General features: G+C 39.0%; 1 protein-coding gene across 4 annotated transcripts in view; it reads left to right on the top strand.

The window, feature by feature from the left end:
• The window catches only part of PIGN (phosphatidylinositol glycan anchor biosynthesis class N), a 1150670-nt gene that overhangs the window by 319091 nt on the left and 806827 nt on the right, over positions 1 to 24752 (top strand). For 3 of the 4 annotated variants that reach the window (XM_044065178.1, XM_044065179.1, XM_044065182.1), the window contains 2 exons: positions 2293 to 2409; positions 7070 to 7110. In XM_044065178.1, the coding sequence (XP_043921113.1) occupies positions 2293 to 2409; positions 7070 to 7110 (158 nt within the window). The remainder of the gene's footprint in view (positions 1 to 2292; positions 2410 to 7069; positions 7111 to 24752) is intronic. The other variant, XM_044065181.1, reaches the window with a different exon arrangement.

Raw genomic sequence — 24752 nt, 5'->3', positions numbered from 1 at the left:
ATGTTATTTATACAGTAGGCAGCATGAATTTGTTGTTTTACAACGGATGCAATATGGCATTCTTTTGAGCCCTTTTTTGGTGTAGCAGGAGTTAACAAGTGTTAGTTCCGTTTAAAGGGTATTAGTATCATTGGTTGATATAACAACAGCACCCAGCTTACAATCATCAGACATCCTTGCTGTCATTATCTATAAATGTCAAAAAAGGAGGAAGACCAATATGGAACCTTGGAGATACACCACTGGTCACACTTCCTCTAACTGAGGAAGCATCACTGACTGTAATAACGTGTTCTTTTCCTGGGTCAGTTTGCAATCTGCCGTACCTCACAGGATCATTGTTCAAGAACATTAGCTTATTAACAGTCCCATCATGTGGCATGGTGTAAAATCCCTTTGACTGCATGACCTTTTCAAAGTAGCTCATAAGATTTATCTGGCATGACCTGCACTTAACAAATCTACATTGTGGCAGGTCGAGCCTGATCAGACTTTTAATGTCATGGTTTTTGAGGTCAGTTATGACACATTCCATGGCTTATGGACAAGACTAGTAAAGATAATGGATCTGTCATTCCTGGTTCAGTGGTGGGGTCACCATTATGGAGGGGCATTACCACTGTAGTGCACCAATGACCCTGGAACATATCCTTTGACAAAGTTTAGGATGAACAACTGAAGGTGAGGATCAGCAAGACCTTGCTTCACACAATTAATAGACAACCGAGTATGTCGTTAGGACAAATTGAAGAGGGATTTTTCATCTTGGAAAGTGCTTTAATGGGGGGAGAGTGACTCAGGGATATTTGGAGTGAGAATGATACGTTTGTTGTAAATTTATCTCTTGAAACTTTTTGCCAGAATGTTAACAATGTCTTTAGGACTGGAATAGGAGTTGTCATTATAAGTAAGTTCAGAGCAATGATGTGAATTATTCCTTAGTTTTCTAACATTGCTAAATAAGAGTTTACAATTATCTCTAGCCACAGAATCTAGCCTATGTTCGTGGGATAGTTTGTTGGTCTTTATACCTGCCTTATTTATTTGTTGAGGCATTTATATTTTTGTTGTGATGGGATGTTCTGGCCTTACAATGTAATGTAAGCAGTTTCTTCCTTTTGTTGTATAATGTGCTAATCTCTACCAACCACCTGGGTAGTTTGTTGTTCAATTTGCCTCTTTGGTACTGGTGGGGACTTCCCCATCAGTGCATTTATGTGGATGAGCATCAGGGTCCTTTGCATAGGTGGCTGCATATCCCATATTCACTGTGAGGGTAACATGGAAGAATTTTGAGGTTTCGTAGTACAGTTGTAAAAAAATTACTTTTTTGAAGTCTCTAAGGAGAATGGTAGAATGGTTTTGATTACCAGTGGTGGATGTTTTAAGGGTGAGGGTAACCAGTTTGTGGTTCAATTAAATGAATGAGGGACAAACCAGGACAGGAAACATGACAGGGCTGAGTTTCTGAGATATAGGTCAGGATATTACTACCCCCGGTGGGATTATAGACTGGTCAGTTCGGGCAATTTTTGCTAACCCAATCTAAGAAACATGAATACCCAACATTAGAAGTGCAAGTACTCCAGTTTACAGAGGGGGTCCTTGAAGATGCAGAGGATTAAAGAACCATCTTTTATAGGGATATTTTCAGGGAATGCCAAGAAGTTTTCATGCTCCTGTGGATCAATTCATTATTCACTTAATTTTCAAATAGTATAAACATTGATGTTGTTTTATATTAGTAATGCATCTTAAGATGTTTAACACGTTAAAATAATTTTCATTCAGCATCATTGTGTTTAATTTATTTTTTATTTACATTTTGATTACTTGGGTAGAGCACTGATCAGAGTATTATCAATTGCAGACAACCTTTTCATTTCATTATTTCATTTCAACTTTTATTTCAGTAATCTGGCTTGCTGTTGCTGACAAGTGTCTCATATTTATAATGCATGTATCTCTCTGGTAGAGTATACAATGACATCAGAGTTGCTGTCAGTTTTAATGCAAATATTTGGAATGTCATATTGATGCAAATTGAATACAAACAATGAAGAATATATGCATACTATAGTATACCGCTTTTTAATTCTGAAGTGCAGCTAACTTTGAACCTCACCAATGTTTAATAAGTGCGCAGTTACAAATGTCTTCGCTTTAGAGCTAATTACATAGCTGAAGTAGGAGAAATAAGTTCATTGCTTACATACTACATATCCACTGTAAATTCAGGAGAATAGTCCAAGATGTACTTTCTGCTGAGTGTCTTGTACTCATCGTTTACAGGATCACATGGGGCAGGCCATCCCTCAGAGACTCTGACACCTTTGGTTGCATGGGGAGCGGGAGTGAGCACAGCTCAATATGTCCACTCACAGGTGTTTCCAGATATCTTTCTGACAGGTATGAAGCAGGAAAAAAAGAATTAAATGTTTGTCTATGTTCCCCTACAGATGTAACAAACTTTGAAAAAGTTGAATTATTTCTAGAACATCTTTGGACTATATTTAAAAAAGGAACCTATGCTAAAAATGTTGATTTTTTTTTTTTTGTTTGAATTCTTTGACTGTACCGTGGAAAGTTTTAATTGAAAGACTGATACTGCAGTAGAAATGAAATTATAAAGTACTGGATTTCTCAGATGTACAGATGTCAGACATCCTTTTTTCTGGATTTTTTAAATCTTTGCACTTATTATTTTCAAGAAGATTGTGCTACTCTTCCTAATGTTGCATATTTCACCCTCTCCGCCTCCCAGGAAAAGTTGTCTATGCAAAATAATTTAATATATTATTAGCAACATTTTTAGACTATGTATCTAGCTTAAAAGGAGTGGAGTATACCCCTTGGCTCTTTGGCGTAGATGGATGAAGCTTTGACCATCCTGATGACCTGAGATTGTTGATTGACTGGTCAGGTGCTGGAAGGTCTGGACAAGGGAAGTGGGATTGAGTAGCTGACCGTTCCTGAAGGGATAGAAATGGTTCAGATTCACTCCCCACCTGCACCCTCTGGTCCGCCTTACTCATGCATGCTAACAAACTCTGCCTCTGCCCCTAACCCTTACCCTACACTTTAATTTACAAACCCCCCTTTCCCTATCGCTAGACAAGACACTTGGATCACTAACAGTATCACTACACAAGACACTTGGACACACATACACACACACACACACACACACACACACACACACACACACACACACACACACACACACACAATTAAATCAACCCCCTTACCTAACCATTGCCCTAACCAGCAAGCAGTCATACAAGCACACAAGCACATCTATACCCACTACCCATTGTTAGCCTTACTCTGACCCTACACACAAACACTTGCACATGCTAGAACCCTAGCCCACTTACCTTTGATCTTCCTTCATTCAATGTATATGACACACTTGATGAAGAGTGCATTTGATCTACTTGATCTAACAGTATCACTACACAAGACACTTGGACACACACACACACACACACACACACACACACAAACACACGCGCACACACACATACACACACGCACACACACACACACACACACACACACACACACACACACACACACACACACACACACATACACACACACACCACTAGGTCTGTCCACTAACCTAACCTACAAACACACACACACACATAATTAAATCAACCCCCTTACCTAATCCTTGCCCTAACCCTAACCAGCAAGCAGTCATACAAGCACACAAGCACATCTATACCCACTACCCAGAATTACCCTTACTCTAACCCTATACGCAAACACTTGCACATGCTAGAACCCTAGCCCACTTACCTTTGATCTTCCTACATTCAATGTATATGACACACTTGATGAAGAATGCATTTGCTCTACTTCCCTAGTCACATTTTTTGTGTGATTGCACTTATGAGTGTCTTTTGCAAGACTTGAACTTGAGTCATGGATCCCTGTTTGAGGTAGTAGAGCAGTATGCCTAAGCCTATGTCTAAAGAATTGTTTATAAGATTTGATTAGTTAAGCCTTTGATTTTGTATCTGTGCCTAAAGTTCTCAAGTGTTATTTTCAGAGTAGTGAACACTGTGACTGTAACCATTCATTTTCTGATACCTGCTTTTTGCTATTGAAGATTACAGGGGATGGGGAGAGGATAAAACCTATCCAATCATTAGGTGTGACTAAGACAGAGTACCATTTCTGGATGGGATGCCAGTGCATCTCAATGTACATATGTGCCACTCCCTCCCTCCCTTCATGCATACCTGTGAATCGTTTAGAGATTCATTGGCTTACCTACTGTCTTGGCTTTGGTGTGTGGGAGAAAACTAACGATTCAGGTGAAAGTCCACATGGGCATGGAGAAGGTATGCTGATTTCACATCAAAGGTATTCCAGCCCTGAACCGAATCATATAACCATGTACTGTAAGGTATTGGTGCTAACCATTGCACAGTTGCCTAATGGTAACATTTATTTTGAAATAAAAACAAGATCAAGAGCTGTAAAGGGACTTCTCTTGCTAAAGAGAAGAGTGTTGTCTTTTCTGTCTAGAGGATGTCTTTTTACAGTAGTATGAGGGGATATTTTGTTGCGTAGGCACAGAGGCTAAAAAATTAGATTATTGAGCTTCCAGCTTGGGAGTCACCAGTTATAAACTGTATTCAAATATAAAATACCATAAAATGCCATAAATACCCCCCTCACCACCTACAGGGCCTATTACCATTCCAGGGGATTGTGTAAGTCCAATTATTACTGATACGTTGGTTAACAAGGCTCTATTTAAAGCTAAAAACACTGCCTCCATGGGACCAGATGGTGTCCCAGGCTGTGTCATACGTGAGCTCCAAAAGGAATTAACCCTGCATCTTAATACCCTGTTCAGTCTCAGCCTCTCCACAGGATACGTGTCCATAGAATGGCGCACGGCAACTGTGCTCCCGCTACACAAGGGTGGGGCCACAACTGACCCTGGGAACTACCGACCAATAAGCCTGACCAGTCTGATCTGTAAGGCTATGGAGCGAATCATTATGGAACTCATAAATGGAGAGATTAGGAACCTCCAGTCACTGGACCCCACACAGTTCGGCTTCGGCAAGGGCAGATCATGCATCCTGAACCTGGTGGATTTCTTTGAGACAGTTACTCAGGCTATAGATAAGGGAAAGGAGGTACACACTGCTTACCTTGACTTTGCTAAAGCATATGACACCATTCCCCATTCAGGTATTATTGGTAAGCTTACCAGCCTGGGCATAAACCCTTACGTCACAAGATGGATCGCAAAGTGGCTCTCAGACAGATCCCATAAAGTAAGAGTAGTGGGATCTGTGTCCGAATCCAGACCAGTAACGAGTGGTGTGCCTCAGGGCTCTGTCCTGGGGCCCCTCCTGTTTGGCATATACTTTTCAGAAGTACAGGCAAGCACGGAAGGGCTGTGGCTGACTAAGTTTGTGGACAACTGCAAACTGGGTGCTTTAATAGAGTCTTCGGCCGACATGGAGATCCTCCAGAAGGGCCTAAATGAGACTGATGCATGGTGTCAAAGCCATGGTCTTAAGCTAAATGCAAAAAAATGCGTAGTAATCCCTTTGGAAAAAACAGAGTACCCGCAAACTACAACATAGGAGGTAAACCCCTGAAATCTGAAGAAGAAATAAGGGATCTAGGGACCCAAGTAGATAGTCAGCTTTCCTTTGATAACCATGTTGCCAAAGTGGTTAGAAAATCCTTCTATGTGACCCATCTGATCATGAAAGGGTTCACATCAAGATCTAAGGATGTAATGGTGCCCCTCTACTCTTCCCTCATCAGACCCATTATTGAGTACAATGCACCAATTGGAATGTACCTGGCTAGACATCTCCAGCAGCTGGAGAGACCACAGAGGTACCTAACCAAGAGGATTACTGGCCTCAAACAGTTGCCCTATGCAGCACGATTGAAATAGTTAAGACTGTTCTCTTTTGCATACCGCTTTCTCAGAGGCGATCTCTGTCTAACGTACAGAGCCATGCCCAACCCAGAATTGTTGAACATGCTCCATCTTAGCTAAACCAAATCTACTCGAGTTACACGCTCTAGGGATATAAACCTCAACACAACAATGAATAGAACATGCTGGAGGGATAGATTCCCTTCGCAGAGACTTCCCTTACTATGGAACAGGGTCCCGATCTAGATAAGACAGAGACCCTCACTATCACCCTTCAAGAGGAATCTTGATGAGTGGATTGGGTATCAGAAAGTTCACACCGGGGATCACACCAACAGCACTACTAGATAGGGGCCAAGGGTACTAGCTGCTAGTACAAGGGTCTAAGGAACTACTAAAGGGGCGATGAATACCGCACAAAGTGGCTGGGCTAATATATGCCTTCGGGCAGATAGCCCAGTACCAGCCTATGAACCTATAATCAAAATACCTGGAATGAAAATTGGAACTGTCTTTCAAATAACTTTGTTTATGCTTGCCTGTACTGACCTCAGGCTCTGGTCATTCTCCTTACCTAGCTCAGTTTTGTCACGTCTCCTTGAGTTTGTGATAACTTGGCTGGTTTTAACACCTTGTAAACAAAAACGTAAACTCATGGCAATGGATATGGGTATGGCAGTGGGGAATGTACCAGTGACAAAGGCAGACAGCTGATTTGTAAAAATTATAACAGGTACTGTCAGGAGAGTATTGCAATGTAAAAGGAAAACACAACTGAATCACATAGGAAGGACAGTGGTCAGCCAACCATAATTTGGAATTTATCACTGGTGAACATATACCCATGAAATAAAAGATTGATTATAGCCCTAGATGGGGCTGTGGTGAGGCTACATCTGTAGTGCTGTGTAGAGTTGTGGAAGCCATGCCATAGAAAGTGGCACATATGAGGAGGTAGAAAACAAAGTGATAATAATTGCCAGGAATGTGAAGAAGAGAGTCTCTAAAGTGTTTTTTTTTTTGCATAGCCAGGTAAACTAAGCAGTCTGTATTGTACTTCAAGATATAGACTTAATTTATATTTATTATTACTAAACTTTTCAGAGTTTATATTTTTGTGTGCCCTTTTTTGCCTTTTAGAGTGGAAACTAGAAAACTGGAAGCGCACTGATGTTAATCAGGTAATACTTCTTACTTCTCCATAGTAAACTGTCTTTACCTTGTTTGTTTGAAACAGTAACACAGTTAACTAGTTGTCTAAAATATGTCAGCTCTGAATGGAACCTTTTCTAAAGCATATTTTGCCATTTTCATGTATAAATTCATCCTTTACAGTATGTGCCATAGGCTATCTTCAAAATATCTTTTTTACATAGTTTTCCCCATAACTCTTTCACATTTCAAAAACACATATTCCGTAGTTTCTTCTTGACAATGAAAACATTCTATTACTTCTCTTCTTATATGGCATATTTCCTTTTACTAAGAATTTATCTATTACCAGTCTCCACAAAAAATCCTGACAATTTACTTTCTGATTGCACTATTTGCTTCTTATTTTTATAGCTGTAATTTTTTCATCTGTTAGATTTTCCAATGATTTTACATAATAATTTTTTATCATTGCATTCTTATACCATACTTTTCTATCTTTTTCTATATCATCAATTTTTATTTTCCACAAAAACATTTTATTGGTAACATTTTATTTCTTCAGTTATACACTGTTTTCCCCTTTTTTACCTTACCCTGAAATTTGTCGTACTTACTATTACTAATCTCTTGTCTCTTTCATTTATCCACTGTAACACATTGTACAAATGTAATGAAGCAATATCTACCACTAGGTTAATTAAACATAAGCTTCCTTCTTATTTATATACATATAAAACTCTTCTTTTTACTGGGTTTAATCTAGAACCCCATATAAATGAAAACATTATTTGCAATAACTCCTTTTTAAATACAGTTAGCTACATAAATATACTTGCTAAGTATGGTATTTTCCCATTAGTATTGAATTTATCCAATAAATCTTTTTTCTGAATGATAATTTATATGTTCTCCAGAAAAGACAAGTTCATTTTATTTTTTCTACTGTTTTTTTCCCATTGAATTCTACTTATACCTTTATTCCCAAATGTTATACTTAACACAGAAATCTCAATCATTTTAAAAATATATACTCCAGATCTTTAATACATCACCTAACCTTTACTTTTCTCTTTATTTAAAACCGTTCCTGTTATCTCTAGACATGCATTTCTGAAAATTATTATTTGTTTTAACTAAATTTTGTTTTTTGCAATAATTATGTCATCTGCATATGTTAACAAAACTGGAATTCTTAACACTTCAGGTGTTGTATACCCCGCTTCATTCCTTTTGTCACTTATTTCACACACTATCACATTCCTAAATAATGCAGAGTATACAACTCATTAGACATCCCTGCCTTACACCACTCATCATATGTAAGCACCTGTTGGCTTAACCAGCCATTTGTAAGTATTTTTACTTTATTATTACCATATGGTGACATACATAATTTCCTAAGCTTCTCGCTTATATTATATTCTTTATTATTACCAATACGATTTCATGTCCAATTGTTTCAAATGCCTTATTAAGGTCTCCTATCTTGATTTTTGCTTCTTTTCTATTCATAGTATCATCCTCCATTTCTCTATTGTTAATAATTCTTGGCAGCCCTTCTCCTTTATACTATATGTACTATCTTCTGTAATATTTTCAATTTTCGTTTCAAATCTCTTTTGTATTATTTTTATAAAGTTCTTATAATCATTGTTATTTAATATTATTGGTATCCAGTTTTTTTAATTGTCTTCTGTCTTCCTTCATACACATGAATTTAAGTATTCCACTACACAATTCTTTATACATAAAACATTAATTTAACAATTCATTCTGAATCTTTAGAAAAATATTTTTGCTAGTCCTTTAAATTTTTATACATTTCATACCCTGTTCCATCTGGTCCTGCACCTGAATCTATATTTCCTTGTCTTAATACTTTAGCTCATTTAAAGATATCTGCTTTTCCAACTGTTTATTCTTGTTTTCTATTAACTTATTTATTTTCCATGTTTTTTCACTACCTTCTTTTCTTCTTTAACCATTACTTGTCCATATTGTCCTACAGTATTCATAATCTTTTTATGAGTTCTTTCTGTTTCTCCTTTTACATTTTTTATTTATATCATTGCATTATTATCTTCCTTTACTAATCTGTTTAAGTAACTCGATACTTCATCTCTTTTTTCTTGTAAAAATGTATTTGCTTATAGAACAATTCTTGTATTTTGTTGATTTCTTTCATATAATTCTTTTCCCTTGTCTTTGTTGTAAATCTTCCAATGCATTGTTACATATTCTTTTATATTTTTTCTTTCGCTACATTTCTCATGTCATATTGCCATTCTAAAAAAAAAAAAAAAAAAAAAAAAAAGAAAAGAAAAAACATTTTTTTTTCCTTAAATTTGCATCATTCAGACCAGTTTTTATAAAACGTTCTCATGGTAATATGCTCTTTCCATAACTAGATTACTGATGTCTTTTCTTCTTCATTCCATGTTTTCTCATTTATCATTTTTATTCTTTTGCCTATTTTTATATATTATTTGTTTTCTTTTATCTCTAGCCATATTTCAAGATTATCAGAAAATCCTATTTCAGTTACTTTCCCTTTTCCTGTAACTAAACCTTCTGATACTTTAAAATAATCTATTTCATTTCTTTAATACCTCTTTTGTAATTCCATGAATTTTTGTCCTAAAGTTTTTACTTACCACATCGTATAACTTCTAACAGTTTTCTTATATAATTTCATTTTTTTATGCTTACCTCTTAAATCACAGTTAGTCATTTGTTGTTATAATATTCATATTTATCATTACATAGTGTAAAATCTGATAAAACCTTCCATTTCTTTATAGTTAGTATAAGCATACAATGCTAAAATTCTTTATACTTGTTCTTTCCATTTTAAATCTACAATGGTTAATCTTCCCATTTTTGCTAAACTTGCATCTAATATCTTTAATATATTTCTACAGAATATGGCTATTCCAGAACATCTCTCATTTCCCAAATTCCAGAGTATCTTTCCTCCCCATAGTTCTTATGTTTGTAATCTTTCTTCATTTGTTAAAAATCTTGCATCTTTTAATGTAATTACATTTACATCACATGTATTACACCGCTCCAAAATTCCTCTTCTTCTTGCTGTATTCTTAAAACTATTCTCATTTACAGAAATCTCTCTTAAGTTTTTCATTTTCTCTTTTCCTTAGATTCATGGTTTCTTAAGTTCATAGCTAATTGCCAGGTTGTCTTTCTTAATAGGCCATTCTAAGCCTAACCGATTTCCTTCCTTAATATGAGAATCATACACTGTATCTTGTGTTTGGGAGTCATACACCTTAATCATTATACCGACCACCAGTCATTAGCTACATATACATACATTTGTGTGTGTGTGTGTGTGTGTGTGTGTGTGTGTGTGTGTGTGTGTGTGTGTGTGTGTGCATGTGTGTGTGTGCGTGTGTGTGTGTGTGTGTGTGTGTGTGTGTGTGTGTATATATATATATATATATATATATATATATAATGTACACACATACACGTTTTTGTCCATTTCCTTTCTTTTTTTCTTTTGTACTTACTGCTTTAAATTTTCTTGTTCTATCTTTTACTGCCTTCCAGTTTATGCCATTTACATCACTTATTTCAAAACCTTATTAGGTGTCCTCTGTTATTTTTTCTCATCTAATTTTTCTTCTGTTTCTACTACTTCTAAAATATCTTCTCTTTGTTCATTTTCTTTTCTTTTCTCTTATTTTTATTTCTGCAATCCATCCGTAAATTACCAATTTTGTTATATGTATACTAGTTCAATTCACATGTTTTTGCATCGTGCCCCATTTCCCTACAAATATAACTTTTTTTTCCTCACAGTTACTTATCAAATGCCCTTCTTTTCCACAAAAAAAATGTTTTTGCTTGGATGCATTATTTTATGACAACCCTCCACTTTTGTCATGCTTGGTATATGTGTAATTTTTTCTCTCTCTGTTTTTAACACAGCATTACAATCCCAGCCAGCAATACATAAACCCCTTTTGTCATAAACTTTTGCAATATCCAGTACTTCTTTATATAGAGTTTTCACATGCCCTTTCAAAGTCTTGCTTTCTGTCTCTGTTCAAAATTGTACATACATTTTCTTTTTTGTTTCCCTGTTAATTGCTTTCATCACATAAAGATTCCATGGGTTACAGTCTTTCTTTTTTTCATATTCTCCAATAAAATTTTCCATTGGAAAAAACAGTCTGAAATATAATGTCACAGCATTTTCTTTGTTAATAAAAATAAATGCTCTTACCACATGCACTTTTACTCCCAAAAGAGCTATTAAATTGTCCCACATGTCATACCTGCCCATTTCCCTATCTTCTTTACTTTGAATCCTTGCTATGTATTCCATTTTTCATTTTCTTTTGCCTCCTTTTCTGCTACTCTACTTTTTGCTTTCTTTTACTTTCTCTGCACATGTTTTCTTTTCCATCTCAACACTATTCTTCAGGATTGTCTCTGCATCCTCCTTTTCTATTTTCTCCATAACTTCCCCCCAGGAAATAGTTCCTTCATTTTCTGGCTCACTCTGTACCGCCGTTCCTTTAAGTAAATCATCCCGCAGCCATTCTGCCTTACTTACTTAGACTTAGATCCTCCCATGCTACAGGCCATATCAGGCAACAAGCATTCTCCAATGTTTCTGGTCTTTGGCAAAGGTCTCATCATCACAACTGATGTTCTGTGCCTTCAGGTTTTGTACGAACATTCTTCTCCAAGTGTTCTGTCGGTGTCCTATTAGTCATTTGGCAATGGGTGATACCCATGTCATTGCCATCTTCGGGATCTGATGGTTCTCCCTTTGAAGGATGTGGCCAGCTAGTCGAAGTCTTCTGTGAGCAAAGATGATATGGAGTTTGCACAAGCCACTTCTTAGTAGAACCTATTCGTTGGTGATATGATCATAGTATCGGATCATGAGAATTTGGTGTAGGCACCTCTGCTGAAAGATGTCAGACTTCTTGTTGATAAATGCTGATGCCTTCCAGGTTTCACTGGCAAAAATGGCTGTAGGGATCACAATAGAGATAAGCAAGTGGAGCTTGAGTTTCAGGGAGGTGGATGACAAGAACCAGATCTTGTTCAGCATCTGAAAGCCTGCTGTCAACTTCGTGATGCGGCACTTGGCATCTTCTTCTACATCTCTGTGACATTCCTGCACTGGCCCAGTAATTAAGGAGCCTCAATACTCACCACTAGCACCAGTGAGGGACGTACACATTTGGAAGATGACAAGTACACACACAGTAAAGTACAGTTTCCCTTAAGAGCACAAAGAGATTACAGTCAGTCTGGGGCTGGTTTCTCCCTCTTTCTCCAGATCCCCAATAAAACTTGCGACTGGCACAACTATGGGGTGGAGATCTCAGCTGAGTGGCCAAGCCAAAACCTCCAGCACCCTCTCTGTCCAGCCGGTGCTTTGTGTCCTTGCCCAAGTAGCTGACACACACACTGAGATTTGATTGATATACAACCACACACACACACACACACACACACACACACACACACACCTACACCTGGGAAAGGCTGACACAGAGTTACTAGCTATGCCCCCTTCTTCACAGACTATAAGGTAGTACCAGCTGCCACCAGCCACCCTTACTTATTAGCTACTATAAGGCCCTTACCAAAGGGTGTCCAATCCTACGACTTAATGTTACTATTAATCCAAATGGTAAGTGTGACCAAGAGCAAGGCTATGGGGTGGCCTATACAGTGTCACCAAATACATATGCAAGTACTCTAAGAGCTTAAATATCTCTAAACAAACCAGCCACAATTAAAAGGTTTAAATATATTTAAGAATAAATAAAAGAACAAAACAGTACTCAATAACAAACACAGTCACTTCAGAGTTCAGAATCACAGGAAATATTTTAAAACAACATTGCAGGACAGTCTCAAATAAATACAGAAAACATCTTAACTAATCTTTACTATATTCTTATCCATATCTAAAAGATACTATGCCTAAATCTTAGTTACAGAACAAGGCAAATGCAGATTAGTGCTGAATCGATGTTTCTAGATCCAAGACAAGATACAAAATGCCCTGTCTCTCTGAGAGAGTTCTTAAATTAATATCATAACATTACTGCTGGCTTAGCCTGGATGACATCACCCTTGGTCACCTGCCTTTAGTTCCCATGCTAACAGAAACTTAACAAAATGTAACATTTCTCTGTGAAAAATGCGTATCTCTCAGATGTTTGCTCAGTACTGGAAGTCGTAAAACAATTAAATACTTTTACATTTTGGACCTAGTAATTACTTCTCTCCAAGACAATAGAAAGAAACTTCTAGCTCTAGACACTGTGTCTGCTTGCTGCACTGAAACTACTTTTTATAGCACATTGTAAAGCACTTTTAATTTCAACTTATTTTCTTGAAGTTTTGTAAGTTAACTCTGTATGTTCCAGCTTCTACTATTAAAACGTACACTTGCACAGGTATATAGTTTATATACATTTCTATTCTTTTCCAGTAGGGTACACTTTGGTTACATTCTTGAAGCTTAATACATAACATGCAGTTCAACACACACTTCTGCACCAGTAGTTTAATATACACATAACATATAGTTCTCTTACATTTGTAAGACAAGCATATGAATCATATTAATATTTACAAATGACATATGATTATTTACAAAATTCCAGATAGCTGGGCTGGCAGTATTTCCCTGGGGTCACAGTCTCCATATTCGGTGATCACACGGCCTAAGTAGGTGAATCTCTCACTTCCTCCAGCCACTTTGGTCTGATCATCACTCCTCTTGTTTGGGCCGCAGCATGCATGTTTGTGATCTCTGACTTTATCGGAGCTGATCCAGAGGTTGATCTTGGTGGCTTCTCAGTTGAGGTTGGTTATCACATCCTGCAGCTTTATCTCTTTCTCTTCAAGCAAGGTGATGATGTCAGCAAAATCCAGGTGACCGAGGCTATCTTGATCAGTCCAGTAGATTCCGGCTCTGATGTGCTTCCCTGTTCAGCACATAACATAGCTCAGAGCAATGAGCAAGGCGAGCAGGGACAGGATACAGACTTGTCTGACCCCAGTTTTGATCTCAAAGACGTCCATGTGGCCATTTTCTGTTTTGACACAGCAGCTTTATTCCAGATAACAAAACTTTGAAGATGGTAATGAAGGCTGGTGGTACACCGTAGGAACACAGGATGCGCCAGATGGACTCTCAATCCATGCTGTCAAAGCTTTCTTGAAATTGACAAGCTTGATGACCAGTGATTTTTGGAATTTGACACATTGTTCTATGATGATCCGGAGGATGAAGATTTGTTCACTGCATGATCTTCTGCCGCTGCAGCCAGCTTGTTCTTCAATCAGGCATTGATCTGTAGTATTCCACAGTCACAGTAGAAGGACCACACAGAACACTTTCCCAGGCATTAAATGCAGGGTGATGCTTTGCCAGATGGTACATTCAGATGTGTTGCCTTTCTTTAGAATCTTGACTATGGCACCTCTCTGCCATTCTTCTGGGACTGCTCTGGTTTGTTGTTTGAGCAGCATCACAAGCTCTTCTGCCATGGCCTGACCACTGTGTTTCATAAACTCTGCAGGTATTTCATCCAAGCCTGCTGACTCATTATTCTTGAGGCTTCTGATTGTCATGTTTACTTCCTCAATGGTGATCGCACCAGTGTTCACTTGTAACTCCTCCTGAGTCTCATCTGTGTCAAAGTTATAGGTGGTGGCTGGCTCTGTTTGATTTAAGGTTTCCTGAAAGTGTTCGATCCACCTTTTGTTCTGCTTGTTTTTGGTAGTCAGAAGCTTCTTGCTTTTATCTTTGATCAGGACATTGGAATTGCTTTTTACTCCAGTCAGTTCACTGATGATGCAGTAAAGGGTTTTGTTGTAATTATGGGTGGCCAACTTTTGCGCTTCATTTCCCTTTTGTTCCAGCCAATCCTTAGCTTTCCAACAGCTGTTCTTCTCAAGTCAATCCAGCTCCACATATTTTCAGGTTTCCGCTTCTTGTGCGCTCATGTTTGTGGTTTGTCACATTTCATTTTCGTGATTTTTCTGTCATCCATCAGTTTCTGTATGTGGTTTTGGATCCACTTCTCCTTCTACCTTCCTCTGTCTTCAAATGGTATCTTGGGTGCACACTCTGATGGTGTCTTTGAGCTTGGCCCAGTGGTCTTCAACATCTTTTGCCTCTCTAAGGATGTTGAAGCAGTTGCCCATTTCCAGTGTGAAGGCATTGGCAGTGTCAGGGTCTTTGAGATTCCTTGTTGTGAACTGTCATTATAGTGTGGACTGTCTTTGATTTTGAAGCTTGAGTTTAATCTTCATCTTGACTAGGTAATGGTCTGAGCCAACATCCATATTCCTGGAGACCCTTGTATCGAGCAAGAATGACCTCCACTTCTGGCTGATGCAGAGGTAGTTGATCTCATTGAAGGTTCGCCCATCTGGAGTCTGCCAAGTGTTCTTGTGGATCTGCTGATGTTGAAAGTATGTGTTACCAACACATAGCCTATTAAGTTTGCAAAAGGATACCAGACAGTCACCATTGTCACTGAGGTGTTCAGATGACACATGGTCTCCGATCACTCCTTCGAATCCACACCAATCTCCTCCCACTTGAGTGTTGAAGTCTCCAGTCAAGATCTTCAAGTCATGGTTTGAGATGCCAAAAGATGTCTTGGAGCTGCTCATAGAAGTCATGCTTTACCACGTCCTCTGTCTTCTCTGTCAGTGCATATACTTGTACAGTAGTTGCTTTAGCATGTCCATAGGTGAAATGGGCAGTGATAATCCGATCGTTGACAGGTTTACAACTAGCTAGTGCTGTGTTTGCACATTCACCCAAGATCAGGCCAACTCCCCGTTGTGCCTTTCATTGTGTCCCGCATACAAGATAGTCTTACTGTTGCTGGTGGTTTGGCCATTCCCCGTCCATCTGGTTTCACTGACATCCAGAATGTCCAGTCAATAATTATCAAGTTCTTGTAGCAATTGAGAGAGTTGTCAACTTTGATGCAATGTCTGCACATTCCGATTTTTGTCATGTTCTTGGTGGAGAAGATTGTCTGCGACTTAGAGCACCAGTCACTGATGTACGATGTGTCAGTTTTCACCTTTGCCATCATGTGGTTCAAAACTGATCCCTTCGGTTGACTAGAAATGATTGAGATTCTGCTTATCTTTTCCATAGCAGTTATGGTTTTTACGAGGTTGGATTGCTAGCCTGATGCTCAACCCTCCTCCTTTCTCATCTGGGCTTAGGACTGGCAATAGCTGAGTTAGCCATCCTGACAAGGGGGTTGTAATTATACATCCATCCTTTGCTGACTCATCTCCATCAAACAGGTTTCTTTGAAACATTTGCTTAGGATCCTGCACACATTCTCTGATCTTATTTGCTTTCTCATCCATTTCTTTCACCACTCCATCATCTCCTTCTCTCTCCATCTGCCTCCCTGTTTCTCTGCGCTGCCTCTGCGCCTGGAATGAAAACAGGAAGTACTCCTCCAGAATGGGTACAACTTGCAACATTGACAAGCAGAGGAAGTTGCCCTATGTCCTGGACAAATTTCCCCTCATAGTATAAATACCAATTTGGCTCTCCCATGAAAAAAGGCTATTATACTAGTGGGACTAATCCAGTCAGTGAAATATAAATAAATAAAATGACAATTGTTGGAATTTTATGTAAGTTCTAGATTTTGATGGATCTTTATTTTCCATGGGGTTATATTTTTATTAGACACAGCATTCTTTTGGTTTCTCTAGAATATGGTGAGCCATTTTAAGTTGTGAAAAAGCTCAGTATTTATTTTTAACTCTAAGCAGTCTTTGTTTTAGTGCAGCATCGTGACAGATTCTGCTTTGTAGCTTAACTAAAGATTTCTGTGATTGTTGTAGCTCTGTTGTTTGTCTGAGTTGCTTGGACATTAGTATTAGCAGAAGTGAATGAGCTGTTCTTAAGAGTAAGAGAGCATATTCTGTAATATGTGATTGGTTAGAGTATAGCTGGGTGTAATAATCAACAAAGACTTCCATAATTCCTGTGGAGGTGGAGTGCAAGTTACTTGCAGGTCCTGGATCTATCTCATCTGCCTATCTACCTCCTGTTTACGAAATCACAAAACCAGGTACTTAATGTTGGAGGGCACCTCTCAAAGTGTAATAATCTAAGGGCTTTACTGGTTTGCACTGCTTTACTTATCAGAAGAGAGTTTAGCTTCTGGATCTTTTACTTAAACCTTCCAAGTCCTGTTGTGCCCCTTGACATCTCATTTTGGTGTGCACAGAACTCCTTCTGGAGATTCACTAAACTGGTGGCAAAGCTCACTTTACTAACTCTGTGTGATCCTTTAGTAACTGTCAAACAACCTTTAAAGCATAACCAACCCTGAACTGTATACTGTTTTTCTGTGATGGGCCACAACACACCTTTCTGATAAATAGCATTCAAAGTATCAATAACCTCTTCTCCTTTATAAAATAGTGGATTGAGCTTCCAGCACTTCTTAAAGGTTAATGGGAATAATTGTAACCGTAGAGTGATCCAGGCATGGTTTGATACCCGAATGGGGAACTTTCATTACCTGTGGAATATATCCATGTTCCTGTGTTATACATATTCTGTCAGTCCTCAAAGATACTCTAGAGCTATAGGAATAGTATGTATATCTCTGGGCAGGCATACCTAACAATATATGTGCATATGCTATAAAAATAATGACAGATAAATCTTAACTTTCCAGCTTGTAGCAAGTCATTTTTCATGGGACCTATACGTACCTCACTAGACATAATAACTAAGTTCCAGTCACCCACCCATAATGGCACACCTTGCTGGTTAGTCACCCACTCACTGATAAGAAAAGCTGTTTCTCTCACTTGGGTTCCAGGCAGTAAGTAAATGTTAACTAAAGTAAAATCCAGGTCAAGCAAAGTCTCTTTCAGTATGATATACTTGCCTTGCTCATCTGAAAAGATACCAAAATAAAAAATCCTAGTGGGCAAAGGTCATATTAATCCACACAGTCTGAGAGAGAAAACAGGAGCAGTAGACCACCACAGCTGAGTAAAATGATAAATATTTTTAATAGATACACAACGGTAAGCGCTTTAATGGCAAAGCCACTTTTTCAGACCATATACAACAGTTCAAACAGGTTCATTCATTATAATCAACACACAAAACCAGTGAAATCAATGGATTCAGTCACATGACTAACAACTAACTCAAGTAATGGTTACTATCACTATTTCATTCATAAAACAACGGTCAATCCATTTAAGTCAGTGGAACAATCTTTGTGACTTAGCACTGGTTTTAAAGACACACAGTCATTAACTCGGGCCTTTTAACTGCTTGCAGATCTAAAATCTATTTAAGTTAGCTGTATTCAGTTCTGTTCCTTAAATCCCCTCACTTTAAACTTATATTTAAAAACTCTAAAACAATAAACAGTGATGTGAGCCAGAATCATTAACATGCTTTGCCAGTGCATTACTTACCTTTATATTTCTAATATCATTTATATGTGCATGAATCCTTTTTTTTTAAGTCTTATTCGTTTTACCTATATAGAAGGCACTGCAAATGGAGCACTCTTTATTGTTTTATGAATGAAATAGTGATAGTGACTATTACTTAGAGTTAGTTGTGCAACTGAATCTGTTGATTTCATTGGTTTTGTGTTTTGATTATAATGAGTGAACCTATTTGAACTGTTGTATATGGTCTTAGGAAGTGGCTTTACTGTTAAAGCGCTTATCATTGTATCTATTACATATTTATCATTTTACTCAGCCATGGTGGCCCTCATCTGAAAAGATGTCTGTGACATTGAAGTGGGTGTCATTCCTTATTAAAGTTAACAATCCCCTTCTGCGTCCATTAGGATAAGAAAACCATCCCTGAGAGTATCTCCCCATAAAAAGCATATTGTGCTCTACTTATTTTAGATGCATCTCATGTAAGCAAATGAAGTGTGGTCTAACACATGTATGTAAGCAGATATCCTTTTCTTTTTCTGATCATTCACCAACCCTTTTACATTCCAAGACTTAATATTGATTGTGTCCATTCAATAACGTAAATTGACAAACTTATTAGTAAAACAGCACCCTATTTTTAGCTTAAGAAACTTCACCTGCAGACCAGCGAGGTTCAAGAGATTATGGAATACTTTCCATAGATGTCTGACTAGCAAGAAATCAACTCAGTTATTTAAAAACATGTATTACTCTATCAAATGTATATATTCCAAAAACCAAGAGCATACAGTGTCTTAAAAGTATGGAAAGAGGGTGAATCACACACCCCTTGAAGTGAACATCAGCTGTATCAGAAGCTGTGTCAACAGCATATGAAGCTTATCTGCAGCAATACACTGTACTTCCCATTACCCCCAATTAAGTCACTTCAAACAAATTCAAACCAGACAGTTCCAAAAAGAAGAAAAGAAGGCAAATGGAAGTTATAGTGAACATTAACTTGCAGTCTAAGTATGTCAAACATATCTGCAGCAGTGGCAACCTACATCTCTCCCCCTAAATCACTAAGAAGTAGGAAATAAAGTTCAGGACTGAGCCTTTAAACACAGAACAATACAGAGTGACTACGTACTGTCACAGGTTGTTATTGATGGCCAAATTGGCAAGTAGTATGTTGTAGCCTTTTGCTGCTCTACAGGTCTCCTTTTGAACATAAGAAAAAGTTGCAAAGAGCACCTCAACGGGGTTTCTTTGTGAATCCAAGAAACTCCATGCTTAGTGTTGGAAAGTTCTGCAGGTGTAACCAATAAGAAGCATTGGAGCTTCTTATAGGCATCCTCTTCTGCAGAAAAAGTCACTGCTCCTCCTGCCAAGACTTTTAGATTAACAAGGTACAGCCTCTATTTCCACCCATTTTGACAAGCTAACCTCTTTTGGTCTTGCACTTTTTATTTTGTTGTATAACTAAGAAGTCTGGCCAAAATTGGGCAAGCCAAGTGATATCTAACTGCAGAAGTGGAACCTAGTGAGCTGAGCTTGTTTCAATAATCAATTCATGCTGTAGAATACTGTCCACTCTGCTAAGTTAGTGTATACAAATGCTAAAGGATTTGAGCTTTTTATTTTTTCTGGCACCTCCAAGTTAGTCAGAGGGTTTTCCTGTGATTTCTACTTTCCTCTTATATCAACTTGCTTTTTAATAATTGTACTCTGGCATCCTCCAGATTCAATTGCAAGTGTTTTATATCTGAGTCTTAAAAGGACAGCTGTAGCCTCAATATATTTTTTGAAATCAGATCTGGCTGTATAGTCAGAGTGTTATTTATTTTCTGTAAGTCATACTTGAGGGAGTCAAACTGTTTATCCACAGCATCCATGTACAAGTTGTCACTGGGCTTTTGTTTGGAGGTATCCAATAGACTTAAAAGCAACTGAGTCACTATGTGGTCAAAGGATCCATGCTGCTCTGTCATTCTTTCAAGAGGCTTTTCGAGACATAAAACCACAAAGCTGATTCCAGTGTTATGTAACTCTTGATAAGTTCAAGTATAATCCCAAAAAATTGAAACACCTAATTTTTGTTTTAATCAACTAGAGGACGATAGTAGAGTGCCAAAGACAGTTTGTTTTGATGTTGTTCATATCACCGGAAGTCAACCCTTGAACCATCTTATTGAGGAATTGCTTGTATCATGGTTTGATAATCTAGTTAATTGGACTGGATATGATACAGTATAAAAAGTTTTTGAGAGGTCAAAGAAAATGGATACTAGTACTAATTGTTTTTCTTTTCTTTTCTAGTATACTGTTTATGAAAAGAATAACCATTCTGTTTCAGTACTGTGGTCATATCTGAAACCATGCTGTGTGGGACAGTGTTGATTATTTATGTTCAAGTGTGTTAACAAACTGCTTGTAAATACATCTTTGTAGGAGTTTGGATAGGGGAGATAGTGTTGGTGTTGGTCTGTAGTTTTTTAGTTTGATAGAGGTACCTCCTCATTCCTCCTCCAAGCATTAATCTGCATGTATTGTTCCCACAATTTAAATGTTTTCTATTTAATTTTCTCCTACCTTTTTCTAAAGATACCACTTCTGATGTTTTTCGTGTTTCACTGTTGCAGTCATCACACTTGGGTTATCTACCTGCAGGTAGCCCTCAGTCTGTCCAAATACCAGAGTCTTAGGATTTCTGCGTCGGATGCTGTCTTCTTCCTCCATGACGTCAGGTCGTCAGGGGTATAAAACAGGTAGCCAACGCCATTACATCAGTCTTTTTTGCCGAGGAGGAGCCCAAAGCAGAAGCAGTTTGCAAGTGCCAGTCGGCTACTATCTGAAATTTTCATTTTCGAGTTTGTAATCCTGAAGTCTTCTAAAGCTAAGTACCCCGTTGGGGATCTTTTTTTCTTGCTCTAACTGATGTCAGAAAAAGTTAACAATTGTCTTGCCTGTGGAAAGCAAATACCTCACAGAGATTTTCATTCTTACTGCGTCACCTGTTTAGGCCCAGACCATGATGTCCTTCGCTGTAGGTTTTGTGCCTTGTTTAATGCCCAAACCATTCGTCGCCAGGCTATCTTTGTCGATAAATTGTCTCTCTCTCTCGATCTCCGTATTCCAAAATGGCTTTGATAAGCCATCTGACTACGGATCTTCTGAAAAAAGCTTAAAGATAAAGACAGAGACAAGCCGCATAGATCCAAAACTGCCGACTATGCTTCCGTTAAGCTAGTTGCCAGTCCGCTGGTACTCAGTGAGGCGCCATTGCAGCCCCTGATGCCCACTTATACAGATTCGCAGGCCTCTGCTGAGACCCATTTAGAGTCCAGTATGCTGCGAGATGCATCTCGGATGGGTCCAGAGCCACTGTGCCAGGCACCGGCTTCTAAGGGTGTATTCCGACCAACTGATGTTCGAATTAAACCAACGACTTCGTTTTTAGCTAAAACTAGTGTTTCTGAGGCCCAGAGTACGCACTACGCTTAGGAAACCAATGACCAAAGTGCATGCTCAAGCTCCCATGCCACAAAAACAAATATTTAGAATTGCTGAAGACCTTATTACCTTAATTAGGGGAAGCCAGCCTTCCCCTGCTAAGAGACAAAGAAATGAGTTTCATTCTGCTTCTACAGACCAGACGTCCAATGACTGTGACCCTTCTGATTATCAGGATATGCCCTTATTAACTTATGAGGATTCAGATGCAGAGGAATCCATCCCCTCTGCCTCCCCATCCAGAGGACTTTTCTTTTGGTGAAACCTTGCATACTTTAAGAGAGCATTTCCGCTGGGAATGCCAGGACTGCCCTCAGTCCAAAAATAGACTCAGAGAATGTTTAGAGTTGCCTCAGCACAGGCCTCTAGCTATACTCTCCTGTCCTAAATGTTGTAGATGATGTTTTTATGGAATCCAGTCTTACTCCAGATACTTTGCCCCCAGCCCCTAGGAAACCTGACAGGTACTACAGAGTATCTGATTCCCACAGATTTCTCTTCAAGAATCCTACTGCGGATCCAGACACCTTTTCCCAGGGACCTAAAGGTATTAAGGCTACTACAGCCAAAAATCCTACCCATTCAGACAGAGATTCCAGAACTTTAGACAGATGGGGTAGGAAGGTATATACCTCTGCAACTCTTGCCATCAGGGCATTGAATTGCCAGTTTCACATGTTGAAGTACCAGCAGCATATTATGGAACTAATTAAATAAAAAATGGTATTACTTCCAGATTTTGCAGAAAATAAAGATTTACAACAGCTAATGCATTCTGCAAACCAAGTTAGTAAGCATACTTTGCAGTGTGGCTTTGATGCTTTAGAAACATCTTGCAGGGCTGCAGTCACTGGGTCTGTACTGAGAAGGCATGCTTGGCTGAAGGAACAAACCTTCCCAGATCATGTCAAGTCCAAATTGCTAGATGCTCCTTTAAATAAGGACTGTTTATTTGGCACCAAAGCAGAAGAGGTTCTTAAAAAGATGGAAGAAAAAGCTAAATCTATGCAAACTGTAAGAATTCTTACAAGTGCAGCCACCTAGTTTCAGTAGGCATTGGCCTTCTAAAAACTGGTCCTTTCCAGCCCCTTCCAGGCCTGCTCAGACCAAACCCAAAGTAAACAGGCCACCCAGACTACAGACTCAGGGTATGCAGAGATCTAAACAATGGAGTGCCCCCACCTCAAAAACAGGGAGTGGTAAGCCGCCCCGTTATGGAAAAAGTTCACAATGACTTTTCAGTTATCTTTCCCAGCCCTGCCCAATTACTTGTGCCCCTAGGAGGAAAACTTGCCCTTCATGCAAAAAACTGGATGTCTATTACTCAGGACAGATGGGTCCTAAACATTGTATCCCAAGGGTACAGATTCTACTTCCATACACTGCCAACCCCAAGCGGGTTTCCAGACCTTCCTCCAAACCAGTGGGCAGAGGCTCAAAAGCAAGTACTTTCCCTGCTCAATATCAGAGCTATTCAACCTGTTCCAGTAGAACAAAGGGGGCAGGGTTTCTACTCCAGACTTTTCCTGGTGCCCAGAAAAGAGGGCTGTTGGCCCCCCCAATCCTGGATCTATCAACTCTCAACACCTTTCTGGTGGTTCCAAAATTCAAGATGCTTACCCTGCAACAGCTTCTCCCTATGCTAGCCAAGGATGCCTGGTTAGTCACTCTAGACTTAAAAGAAGCTTATCTGCACATCCCCATAAGGGAGTCATGCAGAAAATATCTACGCACTTCCCTTTGTCTTATCTGCTGGGCCCAAAGTATTCACAAAGTGCCTGGCTTCAGCCATTGCATACAGCAGGCAGAGAAATGTTCACATTTTCCCATACTTGGATGACTGCCTGATTCAGGCAGACAGTCAGGGATTGCTACTTCAGCACCTTGCATTTGTAAAAAGCCTTCTCACTTCATTGAGGTACACCATCAATGAAAAGAAATCACAAGTGGTGCCCAGTCAAAAGATTGTATTCCTGGGAGCAAGCTTGGACACAACTTCCCAGATGGCATTTCTCACTTCAGAAAAACAGGTCTATTTGACAAACTACTTCAAACAAATGGCCAGCAGAACCCAGCTATCTGCAAGAAAAATACTGCAAGCCCTAGGGTTCATGGCCTCATGGGTTCTGCTAATTCCATATGCAAGACTTCAGTGGTACTTAAAAAGTCTTTGGTGCCAGCATTCTCAGGCCTTGGAAATGGTCATTCCAATCATACCTTGTCTAAGGGTACAGTTCCTTTGGTGGGCAGAAGCATGCAACCACAACAAGGGACTGCTTTTCACTCAACCCCTCGCCGCCCAAACCCTGACAACAGATGCATCAGACTATGCATGGGGGCTCACATGGCAGGCAGATGCATTCAGGGCCACTGGAGCCCAGCCCAGATTCTACTGCACATCAATCAAAAAGAGATGCTAGCTGTACAGAATGTTCTGACAGCCTTCAAATACTTAATCCTTCCAGGACAGCTGCTTATAAAAACAGACAACACCACAGTTATATGGTGCATAAACAAGCAGGGGGAACCCATTCTTACCCACTCTGCAGGTTAGCCATGGCCCTGTGGAACACAGCCTTGAACAACCAAGTGCATCTACAAGCTCAGTTCCTGCCAGGCAAACAAAATTCACTGGCAGACGACTTAAGCAGAAATCTTCTAACCCACACGAGTGGAAATTGGAGCCCAACAC

Source organism: Protopterus annectens, chromosome 3.part0 (assembly GCF_019279795.1).
Source record: "Protopterus annectens isolate FY-2018-M chromosome 3.part0, PAN1.0, whole genome shotgun sequence".
NCBI lineage: Eukaryota > Metazoa > Chordata > Ceratodontiformes > Protopteridae > Protopterus > Protopterus annectens.
This window is presented reverse-complemented; position numbering and strand designations above follow the sequence as displayed.